Source organism: Falco peregrinus, chromosome 3, assembly GCF_023634155.1.
Source record: "Falco peregrinus isolate bFalPer1 chromosome 3, bFalPer1.pri, whole genome shotgun sequence".
Taxonomy (NCBI): domain Eukaryota; kingdom Metazoa; phylum Chordata; class Aves; order Falconiformes; family Falconidae; genus Falco; species Falco peregrinus.
Window position 1 is genome coordinate 75,685,158 of NC_073723.1, and position 14,807 is coordinate 75,699,964.

The 14,807-nt window shown below is 36.7% G+C and overlaps 1 protein-coding gene across 2 annotated transcripts in view; it reads left to right on the forward strand.

The window, feature by feature from the left end:
* The window catches only part of TERT (telomerase reverse transcriptase), a 34,205-nt gene that overhangs the window by 14,153 nt on the left and 5,245 nt on the right, over nt 1-14,807 (forward strand). For both annotated transcript variants that reach the window (XM_055800149.1, XM_055800150.1), the window contains exons 5-14: nt 197-379; nt 1,676-1,837; nt 2,201-2,296; nt 4,342-4,427; nt 6,914-7,027; nt 8,786-8,857; nt 10,733-10,918; nt 12,323-12,449; nt 12,778-12,839; nt 14,504-14,628. In XM_055800149.1, the coding sequence (XP_055656124.1) occupies nt 197-379; nt 1,676-1,837; nt 2,201-2,296; nt 4,342-4,427; nt 6,914-7,027; nt 8,786-8,857; nt 10,733-10,918; nt 12,323-12,449; nt 12,778-12,839; nt 14,504-14,628 (1,213 nt within the window). The remainder of the gene's footprint in view (nt 1-196; nt 380-1,675; nt 1,838-2,200; nt 2,297-4,341; nt 4,428-6,913; nt 7,028-8,785; nt 8,858-10,732; nt 10,919-12,322; nt 12,450-12,777; nt 12,840-14,503; nt 14,629-14,807) is intronic.

Here is a 14,807-nt window from a genome sequence, read left to right on the forward strand (position 1 = left end):
TGAGGCTGTTCTGTCACTTCCAAGTGGTTACTGCAGCTGCATTCAGGCTTTCTGAAAACTGCGGTTGACCAAAATAATAAAATAAGTAAATTTAGTCTCATATTTCATCTAAATGGGAAACCTGTGTATTGTACAGAATTTAATATGTTTCAGCATACTTTAACTTTATATATTTAAACATCTTTGGTCTGTTTAGATGCATCACTACAACGCTCGACTCAAAAATCTGTTTAGTGTGTTAGATTATGAACGGACCATAAACACCAGTTTTATTGGTTCTTCAGTGTTCGGGAGGAATGATATCTACAGGACATGGAAAAAGTTTGTTACAAAGGTTCTTGAATCAGATGGTGAAATTCCTCATTTCTACTATGTAAAGGTATGTCTTTTTAATTACATACTCAAAACTAAATTGTCAAAGTCAGCTTGTGCGGATACTTTTATAGCTGTGATCTGACTGCATAATTATTTTTTTCAAAATAAACTTTGGTGCACCCCTAGCACAGACTCTGGTTGTTTTTTTGGGATGGGGAGTTGCTTGGTTTTTTTGAGGGGGGATGTCCCTGTGGTTAGTGCTTCCTTTACTTGGATATTTTTCGTCCATCTTCCTGTCACGTAGTAGCTCTTGCTTCTGCACATGCACTGGATTTTTGCAGTTATATTTACTTAGGTATAAAAATCAGACAAAGATATAAACTCAGATGTGCTTTTTAAGGGCCATCTTCCCAAAGGAAAAACAAGAAAAACTTGATTTGGATAAAGTCAGCATCTTTTTAAAAATAGGTGTCTTCTACCTAAGTATCGTTAGTTTCTGTTGAAAATGAACACTAGAGCTCTCTTGTCTCCAGCAAGGTTCTTCTGCCACTTGAAAAACGTGAGCACTTGTCATATCCCACTATTTGAAGGAGTATTTTAACACACTTGTTTTTTCAGCTGTGTCTAGCTGGCAACATTTTGTGTTTGAGCTGAATTCGTAGGTTTGAATCGGGGTGATTTATACAGATGTATGTAAATTACATGGATTTATATATATATAAAATTATATATTATAGTGGGATTCTTCTCCCGTGCAATCTTAGGAGAACTATGTCCAATGACATGATTCTTTGGCTTGAATTACTTTTAATGATTGTCTCATTATCTTTCAAGCCAAAGAATCATGTCATTGACATAGTTCTAAGACTGTTGCTTCTTCAGGAGGTTTTCAATTTTAACTATGACAAGTGAAAGCAGAAGTAAGATTGCAATATAAGGTTTAGGAAAAGAACTTTCCAAAAGCCTAAGATGTCACTTCCATGATCATATGGAGAGGAAGGTTTCTTAAAATATGTAAACATAAAAATATTAGCAATAAACCAGTTAAACAATTGAAGGTTCAGTGTTAATTTGAGTTTGCATATGGTATCATCTTCCTTTAATAATAGGAATTGTGCTAAAACTGATGGTTTGGTTATCCTTTGTAAGGGAATACACATTGATGAGTGAGGAAAGATTTTGCAGATAAGCAATGAGTTTGTTTTGTCACAAATTTGGACAGAATGATGCAATAATTTCACTCCTATGTGATTTATCTTTCAGCCTTGTTTACATACTACAACAGTACTTTTTTCATACTGCCATGGTGTTTACAGTGATACTGATGAATAACTAACAGAAGGTATTTGTTTTATTTCAGGCCGATGTGTCCAGGGCTTATGATAGCATTCCTCACAATAAACTTGTGGAAGTGGTTTCACGGATCTTAAACCCTGAAAAAAAAACTGTCTACTGTATACGGCGCTATGCCATGGTTATGGTTAAACAACGTGGAAAATCCAAGAAGTTCTATAAGAGACATGTATGACTTGCTAATTTCTTCTGTTTGTTGCTGTAGATACGTTTCAGTCCAAAGAATAGTTTATAGAATTTTTTAGTCACAATTTGAATTAGGCAATTGCTTCATAAACCTTTTTTAATAGTGGTGGATATTTTCCAGAGGTAGCAAAGCTTGCTTTTACACTTTCTACTCAATCTTAGTAAGAATAAAGATAAATATGTTGTAGAAATGGAGATATGTGAGGAAGATACTTCATTTTAGCAGTAGCAGAACTGTGGGATAAAATAATGCAATAAGGCTGGCCCTCTGACCTTCACTGAATAAGAGTCTGGTAAAGAATTTTCTATTGCTTTTGTCACTTACTTCTTTACATTCAATATGCAGGTTTCTACTTTCAAGGATTTTATGCCAAACATGAAGCAGTTTGTGTCCCACCTTCAGGAGAATGCCTCATTGCAAAATGCAATAATAGTTGAACAGGTAAATATTGGGGGGTTTCTTTTGAACTGAAAAAGAAAACTACAGAAGAATTGGAGGAAGATTGGGATTTTCAATTGAATGTACATATAATGTGGTGACACCACCTCTCTTCTAGTTATCCAGCACCTTCTGTGGAAGGATTTCTGTCATCTCTTCTTTTCATGTTTATAACAGGCTCTGTGTTCAGTGGAAGGAGTGTACCAGGCAAGAAATCTGACAAAATGTCCTTCTAGACTTCTCCCAGATTTTCTTCTTGTTGTCTCAAACTTTCATTTTAACCAGTGTTTTCTTTTTCCTTTCCTAATTCCATTGTTTGCTACAACGGTTCTCAAGTGAGAAACTGTCTGTTAAAGAAGGACTTCAACATTTACTATCTCCAAAATGTACAGAAGTAAGAATGAGCAAAATGTATTCTAAGCTAAGTAGCTAAGGAAATAGATGTGGCATCTTGAATGCACAGAATAGAAAAAATATTTTGGGGTGTTTTTTTTATAAAAAAGCTTATTTTAATTATTACCTGCCAAGGCTGATAAAAATGAATTCTTCTTTATTTAGAGGAGTTAAAATGCAGCACAAAACAAGATCAACTCTTGTATTTTTTGTTTAAAGAGATTTCTTGCTTTCAGTGAATAAAAGTGTGGCTGAAAATAATAGGTATTTTAAATCTGCTGCAGCTGATTTTGTTAAAAGAAGCAAGGGTTCTTCTGTTTTAATTTTTGTGCTGCGAAGAACTGTACTAATTCCAAATGTATGTTCTCAAGACTTCTTTCTGTGCAAGGAGCATGACAGAGAAAGGCATAGAAGTAGGTGATATCCTCAACCACTTTCTAAATACATCTTATTGCTTGGCGACATCATGGTGTTCCATGATAACAACCTAAAAGATTCCCAAGCATCAGATGAACAGGCAAGTATATTCTTGCAGGCTACTTCCTCTGCAAAAATTTCTTTTTGCGTAAACTTGCCAGTGGAAAATTTTGACATAGGGTAATTTATGTTTGTAACATAAGTAAAATGATCTTGTATATCTATGGACATAAGAGTAGAACATACAGTATGGGGTGGTGCACAATGCCAGGATCCTACAAAGTGCAGAGACCTTAATGAGTACATGGATGAAAATGAAAACTAGCTGGATCTCGTAATAATGTGTATGTAGGTTTTATTTTGTTCTTTTTTACAGCAGACATCTGATTCAGATAACTATGCTAGATATTGCATGAACAGCAGCATTCTATTTAAATTTTACATTTGAAAACAATTTGTTTGTGTCTTTTTAAATAAAGTATCCTGAGAGAAGTACCATGTCAGCCTAAGTGTCAGTACCACAGGTGCATCACGTTAGCTTTTTCAATACAAATAACCATGTTCTTATGTGGCTTTATCAAAAGCTGTGTGCATTTGTCTGATGTCTTAATCTATTCAAATAGGAAGTAATTTTGCTTTAGTTCTCATTAAGTCATTGTTAAAGGGATTTAAACTGCTCTAAATTATTTTCTTTATTGCACATTTTTTAACACAAAAAGCTTCATAAATAATGAGTGGACAGTCATGCATGGAATCATTGGTAATCTGTGGCAGAGAGTGTGTTTTGCAGCAGAGCTGGCAAGTGAGTATATCTAAACTTGGGGAATTGTGAAGTACATGCCAGTTACAGAAATTGTCCTACAGGGCAGAAAGTGGCCAAGGGAGTATGGTCTCATACATCGTAACAATAAAATACAGTACACAACAGCTAAAAAAGTGGGTTTTGGTGTCATATTTGACAATTTTCCCATCTAAGACCAATAAAAACCACCTTTCTGCTAAAGCAAAAAAAAACCCCAACACTGCACCGTTCACTTGTGGATGTGAGCAGCTTAGTGCGTATATTCACATCTTGGTTTTAGTGTTGTGGTCTGTGGGACTTTTTCTCCCCTTACCTTAGGGGTTTGAACTACTTCAGTCTTCTCATAAAGGTTTCTGTGTATGTATTAATTTTATACTGTATTTTTAGTTTCAGCACATTTCTAAAGTACAAATGTTTTGTTTTGTCTCGTTTCTAGAGCTTATCTTTTAATGAGACAAGTTCCACCCTATTTACTTTTTTTCTTCACGTGATACATAACACCATCCTGCAGATTGGGAGCAGGTAAAAAAGGAGTTAGTTTTTCTGTGCATAGTGTGTTTAGTATTTTTGGTTGTTTGGGTTTTTTTCTGTTAAGCAGAAGCATTCTTTTAGTTGGCTCGGGATTTTTGATGGCTTTTTAAAAGATTTTTATTTCATGTTAATTTGAAATCTATCAGTTAAAGTTCATAAAAGCATGAAGAGTTTGGAAGCAAATTCATATTGAATGGAATTTCTCTTTCCCACCTGGATGATGTTAACTGTGCACAGAATACATTCTTCTATAAATATTTAACTTCCTTAATTTAAAACTGCAGATGTAGTTCAAAAGAAAAAGACTTTAAAATGTTGGGTCCCATAGTGGCGAACAAAAGCAAAGTAACATCCAAGCAATCATGCAAAAGCCTTGTTAGTAGTTTCCGTATAGTGTAAAAATTAAAAAATGTTAAACCTTTTCTGCATAGCCTTGCTATTTGGCAAGTTACAATAGAAGTAAAAGGCAGTAACAATAGGAATTAAAATTATTGGCAGCTCCAGAATTAGGTATCAGATGTTATAGAGGGTAGCAATGCAGATTTTTTTCTTGTGTTGCTAGAGATGGTGATCTGGTATTTACGTTTTACCTGTAGATGGCAAATGTGTACCATGTCTAGAAAGCAAGTACTTGCATGATCTTTATTTGTAAATTCAGAGTGAGGTATTTTAGAAGTAATAGCTTCTTGCTGTTGAAAAAATATCTATATTTTAGAATACTTAATCTCACAGGATTGAGTGAGAGGGAGAAAAGCTTTCAAGAGGCAAATAGAAGAGTGTTTATAGGTTTTTCTAGCATTAATGCTTACAGTCCCTTTGGCAGGATCGTGAGAATGCTGACATAGCATGCTGTTAATAAGGACTTCAGTGTGTTTAATAAAAGTTTAATGGTTTTAATGAAAGTACACCTGACGAAGCCAACTTCACACTTAAATTCAGTCACAGCTTGGCTGAAAAAATACTGTCTTGTGGAATGAATTTGCCATTTTTAAGTAGCTCATTCTCATTTGTTCAAAAAAAAAAACCAACCCCAAACCTGAAAATAAGTTTAGTAAATGAGTACACTTTCTGATGGTTGTCAAAAAGTCATCACAGCTAGTTAACATTCACCTGGTATTTTAAGAAAAATGCTGATTGTTGAGTGGGTACCTAGAAAGAATCTTTTAATACCATTTGAGACGTTTACCAGAAGTCCAGAAAAAAGTAAAATAACTGCTAGAAAAATTGGCAGATGAATCAAAACAGGCAAGATCACAGCTAGAATGTAGTATGTGGCTCTGGTGTCCAGTTGCATAATTTCATTCTCTTCAGTTTCACTAAGCCATTCATGTAGTAATGGTGAAATAGACATTATAATGTAGTATCTCGCTGTTTCAAAGGACTGTCATGAAAAGAAGTCCCTTGGGTTTTGTGAGGCATACTGTTCTGTTGCCACCAGCACAGAAAAATCCACAAGGTGGTGGGGAGCACTGTCCTCGGCAGCTTATCTAGATGTGATAGGTTACTGTTACTGTGCATGGTCTTACTGGCTTTATACAAGTAACAAGATAGGGGCAGTATTAATGAACCTCCCCCTGGCCATGTCTGTGTGAATTCTCTGAAGCCATGAGAAACAAATCAAGATTTACTCTTCTGCAAAGTGACAACTGACAACTTCAGGGAACTGTTGAAGTGAGGGGGGCAGGGAGAGGTTGGGTATCATTACAAGTAATAAGGGTTATCATTTCACAGGATGTAGTGGTTTTCCCTGATTAGAAGTAAGATAGCTTTAAGTCTGAGCAGTTAAATGAGGATATAATTACAATTTACAGTATAGCTGGGATGTATAAAACCAGATCACATGCTTTATTGGGCTAAGCCATCAGAAATTTCCCTAAGATTAAAGTCGTATTTGTGGACGCACATCCCACCCCCGAAGAAAAAAGCCCATCAACCCCAACAGAAAAGAAACAAAACCTCCCAAATACAAAATCTCAAGAAAATATTTTCCTTGGCCAGGTCATGCTGTGCAACTATAAACAAAGAATAAACACCTCAATAATAATTAAGTATTAATTATAGTTTGAAAGTTTTGTCCAGTGCACTTTGTTTCTTGTACAAGAATGCTTGTTTTGAAGCTATGCAGGATGGAACGTAAAGAATTACAAAGCTTAAATGAAGGGTGGCTCTGCAGCTGAGGGAGGGAGGCGGCACTGAGGTTTGAGATCAGTTACATGTCTTACGTTTAATGACAGTTGTCTACTGGAGTTTGTTACGAATAAAGGAATACGTGTTTTTTTCCACTGTTTAACTTGGAACATCTCAAACAATATGTAGGCTCTTAGAGGAAAGAACAAACAAATCTAACTAAGGCTAATTAGCAAGAATGTACTTATTATTGAAATGTGTTATCCTTGAAAAAAGTGAATGTTTAATGGCTATTGCAATCTTCTTGTTGCATGTTTTTTTTATTTTTTTATTTTGTTATTCTTTACTAGGTACTACATACAGTGCTGTGGAATTCCACAGGGCTCCATTTTGTCAACCTTACTTTGCAGCTTATGCTATGGAGACATGGAAAACAAATTGCTCTCTGGAATACAGCAGGATGGGTAGGGATGCTTTGTTCAAGTGCTCTGTTGTAGTAATGCATAACACATAGTATGTGTGTTAGATATTTTCTCTGAAGTTTGCCTTTGAATTTCAAGTATTTCCAACTCTCCATTAGGAGCGTGGTGCACACAAACATCTCTGCAGCTTCAGTGTTGCTGTGGTTGTTTGTGGGGGAATTTCCCTGTTTGTCATAAGATTAGGGAGAGAAGTGCTGAAAAGAAGCTTTCCCAGGTCTGTGGGTAGGAGACTTGTCCTTACAAAGAGCACAGTATTTAGGGATGCTGTAAGGAGTCTAACAAGCTCTTGTACATCTAAGAAGTTTATCGTTCTCCCACACTCATTCCCACCATATCTGTGGTCTTTTGTCCTCAGACAAAATTGGATATTTGTTAGAGGCTTTCTGATACTCCAGGCTTCTGCCTCAGGGCTTTCCAATCCACCATCTCTAAATCTTAACATTTTATCAAGGTCACAGCTTTATTGCAGATTTTTTGCAAGATTCTTCTTTGAAGCCCTGTGTGGTTCTTGGTACATGTTCCAAGTCTTTGTGCCCTGTTCATGTCTGCTGCTTAGGAGCTTGACAGAAAGCTAGCCTGATAAAAGCTCTACCTCTTTATTATGTGTAAAAATTTGGGGGTCCCTTTTACCTCCATATGAACTGATGCCCAGCTGAATCTCAGATTAAGGTCTTTAGACATGAGCTGGACCCTGAAGCTTGTCTGTGTTCACACATCTCCTGCCATTGCTGTGAATCCTGTCCTGAGAAAGAAAAAAAGAAACTAAGAAGTGTGTAGGAGTACTCCAGATAAGTGCATCTGTCAGGTATCTCTTCTTGAGAGGCTCACTGGGTAATGGAAGGTCTCAGATATCTAATCATTTCCCTGCACAAGTAGTAGAGTTCTTCTCATAGGCTTTAGGATGCTCTGATGGTATGAGTCTAAAAAAGTCTAGCTGTCTTTTGCACTGAAATTATGAAGCTGATGCAGAAGAGTGTACTCTTTAACGTGGCAGCTGGTTTTATGCAGAGCAGATTTTAGAATGTTACTCAAGTGTCTGTTGAATTATTTTTATAGTTTCGTTTGACCTTTAAGTCAAAAAAACAACCTGGCTATTGACTTGGCTAGGTAAGTTGCAGCTGATCCGATCATAGTGATGGCAATTCTCCTGAAGAGGGGACTAGACAAGATCATCTCCAGAGGTTGTTCTCTATGATCTATTAGGCAGGATTTATCAGAAAAATACGGGCATGCTTGGGGCCTGAATTCTGTTGAAAAAGTAAATTCCGACCTTTACAGTGGTAGGTGGTAGTCTGTTTTACCTTCAAGTTATAGCCTCACAAACAAGTCATTACATGGTTAAACAAAGATACAGAGTTAGAGCACATCAAGAATCTGGTATCTGCTTGTGTACCTGGTGTTAAACCTCATTTCCTTGCTTGTGGATTAAGATACTGCAAACTCTCCCTTGGAAAAGTGCAAAACCTTGTATCTAAGAAACTACTGTGGAGGAGTCTGTGTGCTGTGAATTCCTGTCATGTTTCGTGTAGCCAGCCTCTTTGCTTGCTTTTTTTTTTTTTTAAATCTATTTTTAGGAAAGAAGCAGAACTGAGAATTCTTCATGAGTCTTGGTTTGGAGATGATATTGGCCTCTACCTTTGTGTGAATTAAAATGGGCATGTTGTTGCTTTGAAGAATATGACAAACGTTTGAAAGAATTACATATCAAGAAATCTAACGTCAGTTTCTTCTTGATTACAGAGTCCTAATACGTCTCATTGATGACTTTTTGCTGCTTACACCACATCTAACGCAGGCAAGAACTTTTCTAAGGTATGCTATTAAAGACATTGTCTTTAAAGTAATAAGCATTAACAACTTTTAGGTCGTTCTTTTTCATCTTTATACATGCTTGTACAGATAAGTGTATTTGGTTTATGGCTTAATAATCAAGGGCTGTTTTGGAGTCCTTGCTGGTAGCCTGTGCTCGGGAAGGATCCTGATGGCTATGTTCTTGATGGCCAACTAATGATCTGTTGCAGCTCAGATGGTGGGGGATTCCTGCTGAAGTTTAAATTAGGGACCTAGCTACTGACCTTGATGGAGCTTCTAGCAGCGTAAGTAGTGCAGACTAACCAAAGCAGCTGACAGTTGTCTTTTAAGACCATTTCCCCTCAAATTCTTAAAGAGGTCTTAGTAACATTCTTAAAGTGCTTTTATTGGGCAGGCATCTATTCCTGGGGAAAGAATGTAACTTTTCTCTGATCCGTTATTGCTAAGAATTTTCTGGTCATTAATAATCTGGGGTAAGTATTTGAAGATACTGATAGCATGGCAGCAAGCAGCTCTCACAGTTGTTTTAAAACAGTAATTCTTTATAATGCTTCAAAACTACCGGGTTTTTTTCTTTAAATTGGTCCCCAAAGGAGGTTTCTGGTTACAATGGACGTGAATGGATATGGTCAGTATCCAAGAAGAGTTCTGCTGATGCCAAAGCTAGTTTTAAGGACCCAAAGGAGTGATCCTAAAGAAAAGCTGAGCATCTGAAATGCATTCAGTTGCGTCATGCTTTTCAGTAGTCGGAAAGATACAGCTCTGTTATTAGCTGATTTCCCCATCACCTTTCAGGCTAAGCACAGCTGGAAGTATAAATTGTACTAAATGGTGAGTAGTGTGTGTTGAAGACTTCATTTGTCCTCATTTCCGTATTTGAACAGAAAGAAATTTGTAGGGATGTATAGATTTACAGTTCTGGAAATAAGTCCAACTAAGAGGCTGGAGATGCCTCAAGCTGTTAATTTCTGTAACATTTCCTAAGCGTAATGTCACTTCCAGTAGCATTGTGGCTGCTGTCCTACTTGCCCTTTGAAGTTACCTGCATCTTTGTTCTGTATCAACTTCTGCATCAGCTGTATTGATTTTCTCTAGACAAGTAGCCTCTTCCGTGCAAGTTTTCACAGGACCTCTAAGCAGTTCTGGAACTCTTCATCATAGATGGAGTAGTAACAGTTTTTCCTAATGTAGTATTAGAACTGGGGGATTCAAGAAATTAATTTTAAGGAGACAGTGTTTGACTATTACTCCCCAAGAAGAAGAAGAAGAGGAGCCTACCTCTTCCTCTCACTCCTTAAAAGGATGAAGCCTGCACATGAATACATTGCCAAGTAAGACAAACTGCTGCTTGTCCATGAGCCGACACTGCCGATCCAATGTGTAGTAGGTAAACAGCAGGCATTCTGGCACAGGAAACATCCTTAGGGAAAACTTTGTGGAGAAAGTTTGTAACTTTCCATCAGATAAATGAGGTTCCTGTTACATGGATTCTCCTTGGGTTTGTTAACTTTCAAAGCAAATAATTCTTCATCTGCCTTTTCCCAGTGATTTTGATCTTAGTGATTTCTGTGGGTGTGGTTTATATAGCTTGTCTCAAATGTTCCATGCCTTAAGTTCTTAATTTGCATTAAACTGTAAAAGTTTTTCTCCATTATCCTCATATCCTTAAGCTTATTTATTTATGTATTTATTTACCTCTAATGTGTTCAGGTTTTGGTTATTTCTAGCTGTGTTCCTTAACTGAAAGACTTGGCTATGGTTCCCTTTATTCTTTGATTTCTGGCCTTTTATGCAAGATCTCATGTGTTTTGCAGCATGTAGGTTTTTGTTTGCTTTTGCAGGGGAAGTTAGACTAACTGTTTATATCTGTTTTAGGACTCTAGCAGCAGGTATTCCTGAATATGGCTTTTTAATAAACCACAAAAAGACAGTCGTGAATTTTCCTGCTGATGATATCCCAGAATGTTCCAAATTAAAACAGCTGCCAGGTTGTCGTTTGATCCCATGGTGTGGATTATTAATAGATACGCAGACACTTGAGGTTTACTGCGATTACTCCAGGTAAATAGATCTGAATAGTCCAGTGTCAGCTTTATAGTATATTGTATATGGTGTGAGAAGAACATGAATGTCTTGTGAATGGTGTAGTTTAATTAACTGCAAAATAGATTTTACAATTCTGTTTCTTATACAGTAGTCTAAACATTTTATTCTGCTGTGCAGCCTGCTATTTTCTTCAACCCCTCCTAGTGGAATGTAGGTACCATTTACACCATCAAATGTTGCACAGGTCACTAATGATCAGAAGTCATATACCATGTGGTGACTACATGGTTCTGAGAAAGCTTGTGCAATAACCTCAGTTCAGCTTCTTTCACCATTATGCACTGCATTTACTTGAAGTCTACATGTAGCTAACTACATTTATTGTCCTGAAATAGTTTTTTTCTGTACCTTCCTAAAAGAAGCAGTAAGGATGATGTGTACTTCAGATTGGAATTAATTTTTGCATCATCTAGGGGGACTAGTAATACTTTCAACATCAGTGGTGTTCCCTCCGGTACACTTCAGATGGTAGTGCAGGGGACAAGTAATTTCTCTTTAAACTAGCAGCCTTGACTATATACACAAAGCAGTCTGAAGTGGCGTAGAACTCGGGACAGGACATTGTATCTTACTGAGAAGCTCTGTAGACCCTTTACATAGACTGCTAGAGATGGCATTAGACATTTACTAAAGATTAACAAGAAAGAACTGTTTAAACTGAAGGGTAATACTGCTGTATTATTGACCCCATGCAAGTGGGAAATCAGGAGGAAGTTTTCCATCACCAGAGTGGTGAAGTTCTTTAGTAGTCTTCCACAACAGAAAAGCTTGGTCACTGTAGGAAAGGAATTTGTATGACATGATTTTCTGTAACAACAGAGAACTAAAACCAACAGCAAAAGAGGTTCATTCACTAGTTGTGTTTCTAAAAGAGACAGTTTATGTTGATGAGGGTATTGGTGCTACTGGTCTGGGAGACACCAGTCAGAATCCTGAGGGCGTTTAAGTAACTGCAGTGCCAGGGTGAACTGAGATGGCTTCCAGCCTAAGCTCCTGCGTTGCCTGGATCACAGAGTGTAACCTGGCTGTCACAGAAGTCATTAATAATGGTCTGGCTAGACCATGTGTTTTAGAAATAAGTCTAGTTTGTGCTTAAAGTTACTGGTTTGGGTTTTTTTAGCAGGGTGAATTATTCAGCCCTCAGGTACTGAGGTAATTCCTTAGCTAATAGTCTTAATGCCACAATGTCTAGTCTCTTTCTAAATTTAATTTAGTTAATAGTCGTCTTTTAGCTACTGGCTCATTGGTCAGCAGGCAAGCTCTGTAACATGAGAAGTTAAATGAGGCTTACTTTACAGAATTGAATTTAGTCTGTTAACTCACGGAATTTAATTTTTTCTTTTTTTTTTTTTTTCCTAGTTATACCTATACTTCTATCAGATCAAGTCTTTCCTTCAATTCAAGTAGAACAGCTGGGACAAGCATGAAATACAAATTGATTAGAGTCCTCAAACTGAAATGCCATTATTTATTTCTTGATTTACAGGTGGGAATATAGAAATGGATGTTTGGGAATATTGTGATTAATGATACAGAGCTTTAAAACTGCTTTGAGTTCTAACATACAGAATTGGTTTTCAGAGGTAATGTACATAATCTGGAAGTGTTGACATCAGCTAAAATATGGGGTCTCAGCACCTTCCAGAACTGAGCCTTCACAATATTGTTAACTTAGGTACGTAAAAGAAATCTTCAAAGTTTAGTGTAAAATGTGTTTTTCTCTAGATCTCTAAATCATCTTATGCTGTTGAACTTGAACAAATCCTATCGTGACACTAAAATATTCCTATAGCTCTGTTTCTGTTCTGTTCTAGATCAACAGCCTTAGAACAGTTGTCATTAACATCTACAAGATATTTTTACTTCAGGCTTACAGGTAGGTCACTGTCTTCTGAAGTAACTCTGATTATTTCATTCCTCTTTCTTGACACATGGAGGAGCTACGGGCTAGGAGAAAGCGTGCCATATAAATGTGCAGTGGTAAATGTCAGTAATAAGTCATGTTACTGTTTTAACACTGTTCTTACATAATATTAGATTCAGGATACAGGATTATATTGTGTGTGTTTAAGTGACATTTCACTAAATGGATTTTCAGTGTCTCTTGATATTGACAGCTGACCTCAAGAAAAGCAGTCTGTTTTACTTCAGGAGGATGATGAGAAGCCCGATCACTCATTAACCAGTTTATATTTAGAACTTTGTATCTATTTAAAATCATATAGAACTTTGACTGGTATAACTTCACGTAAAGTGAGGTTTCATTGCAGTTTCTTAGCTGCTGCTGCTGTCTTAATTGCTCCTTAGTTTTATCTTGGGGTTTGTGAGCTGTTTTTGACTAGCAGAGGAAGTGAATGTTTTAACAAGGATAAGGGAAAGGAATCAAGACTGATAAACAATTTGGGAGAAAATACTAATCTCTGTGCATTGAAGACTGAATGATTTGCAGCACCAAGTAACTGTTTACTGTTTTAACGCAAAAAGGTGTAAGAGGTGCTTCCCTCTTTACAGAATCAGATGTTGCTCTCTTGTTTAGCTCATACTTGCTAGGAAGTGATATTTTAGTTTTGTTCTTAAATTCAGCTTGGTCCACATTCACCCTGTATCGTTCTTTTGTCAAAGAAGTGGTAAAGCACTGATGTATCAAACTCTTAAACTTTGTGTTGTGAATTACTTATGGTTTTTCTCTGTTGGACATGATTACATAGTTACTTTTGATTGCTTTTATGGTAGCACTCTAACAAAGGCCTTTATGTTAGAGTACCTTTTAAAAACTGACCACCATGCTAACAGCATGTGAGATTGATTCAGCCAGAGCTGTGTGATGCAATATGGTAATTATGTTTATCCTTTAAATATTTTAAAATTTTAGAATTTCTTTATATGATTAAATTTATGCTGAGTTAATTTAATAAGCAAGTATATACAATGTTGGGTAATGGAAAACGAGCACTGTAATTGTTGACTGTATTCAACGTAAGCAGGATTATAATGCCAGAGTCTAAGGAGAAAAAAAAAGCCATCAGTTTTAAAATATGTCCAAACAAAGGTGTAAGGCAGTATACATACAATACAAGCGATTTCCATAGAATTGCTTCCAAATAGACAAAAGAGTGGGCATCCTGATCTGTAGAACACTATGTCATTTGGAGGTCTGTTTTCCTGAAGTCCTGAACAGAATTTGTTGTGGAGTTTTGTTTTGTTTTTTCTTCCTTTCACACTCAATGTGGGTGTTCCCTGGTTGCATGGCTGTGATATGGAATAGGTGAGAACGTGTTAACTTTCCCTACACATAAGACGGTCATTGTCCTCAGAAGAGAATTCTGTTATGAAGGCAGATGGCTTCATGATCTTCTTTAAGCACAAAATTTAGAAACAAATCATATGTGTTCACAGGAGAGGTGTCATATGCTAACAGTGTTGTTATAGTTAAAGACTGCTGGGTGCTTTTAAATGTTGTATAATGCCTAAGGTATGTAATCATAGTTTCACTTGAAATTGCAAATCACTTGTGATTCAATAGGCTGTTTTTTTGATCAGGTTCCACGCCTGTGTTCTCCAGCTTCCATTCAACCAGCAAGTTAAAAATAATCCTCATTTCTTCCTAAGGATTATCTCTGAGACTGCATCATGCTGCTATGCTATCCTGCAAGCAAAAAACCGAGGTATAATGGCAATGAAGTAGCCTGTTTGGGTTTTGGTTTCTTTTTTCTAGACAAACAAAGACTGAATGTGCAGTCAGATCAGGTAACTTTGAGATAAAGAATAAAAAATATGGAATGCGTGATGGGAATCACTGCTTTTTTTTGTTCTTAAACTCAGTTTTCTGAAGATACTAAAATGT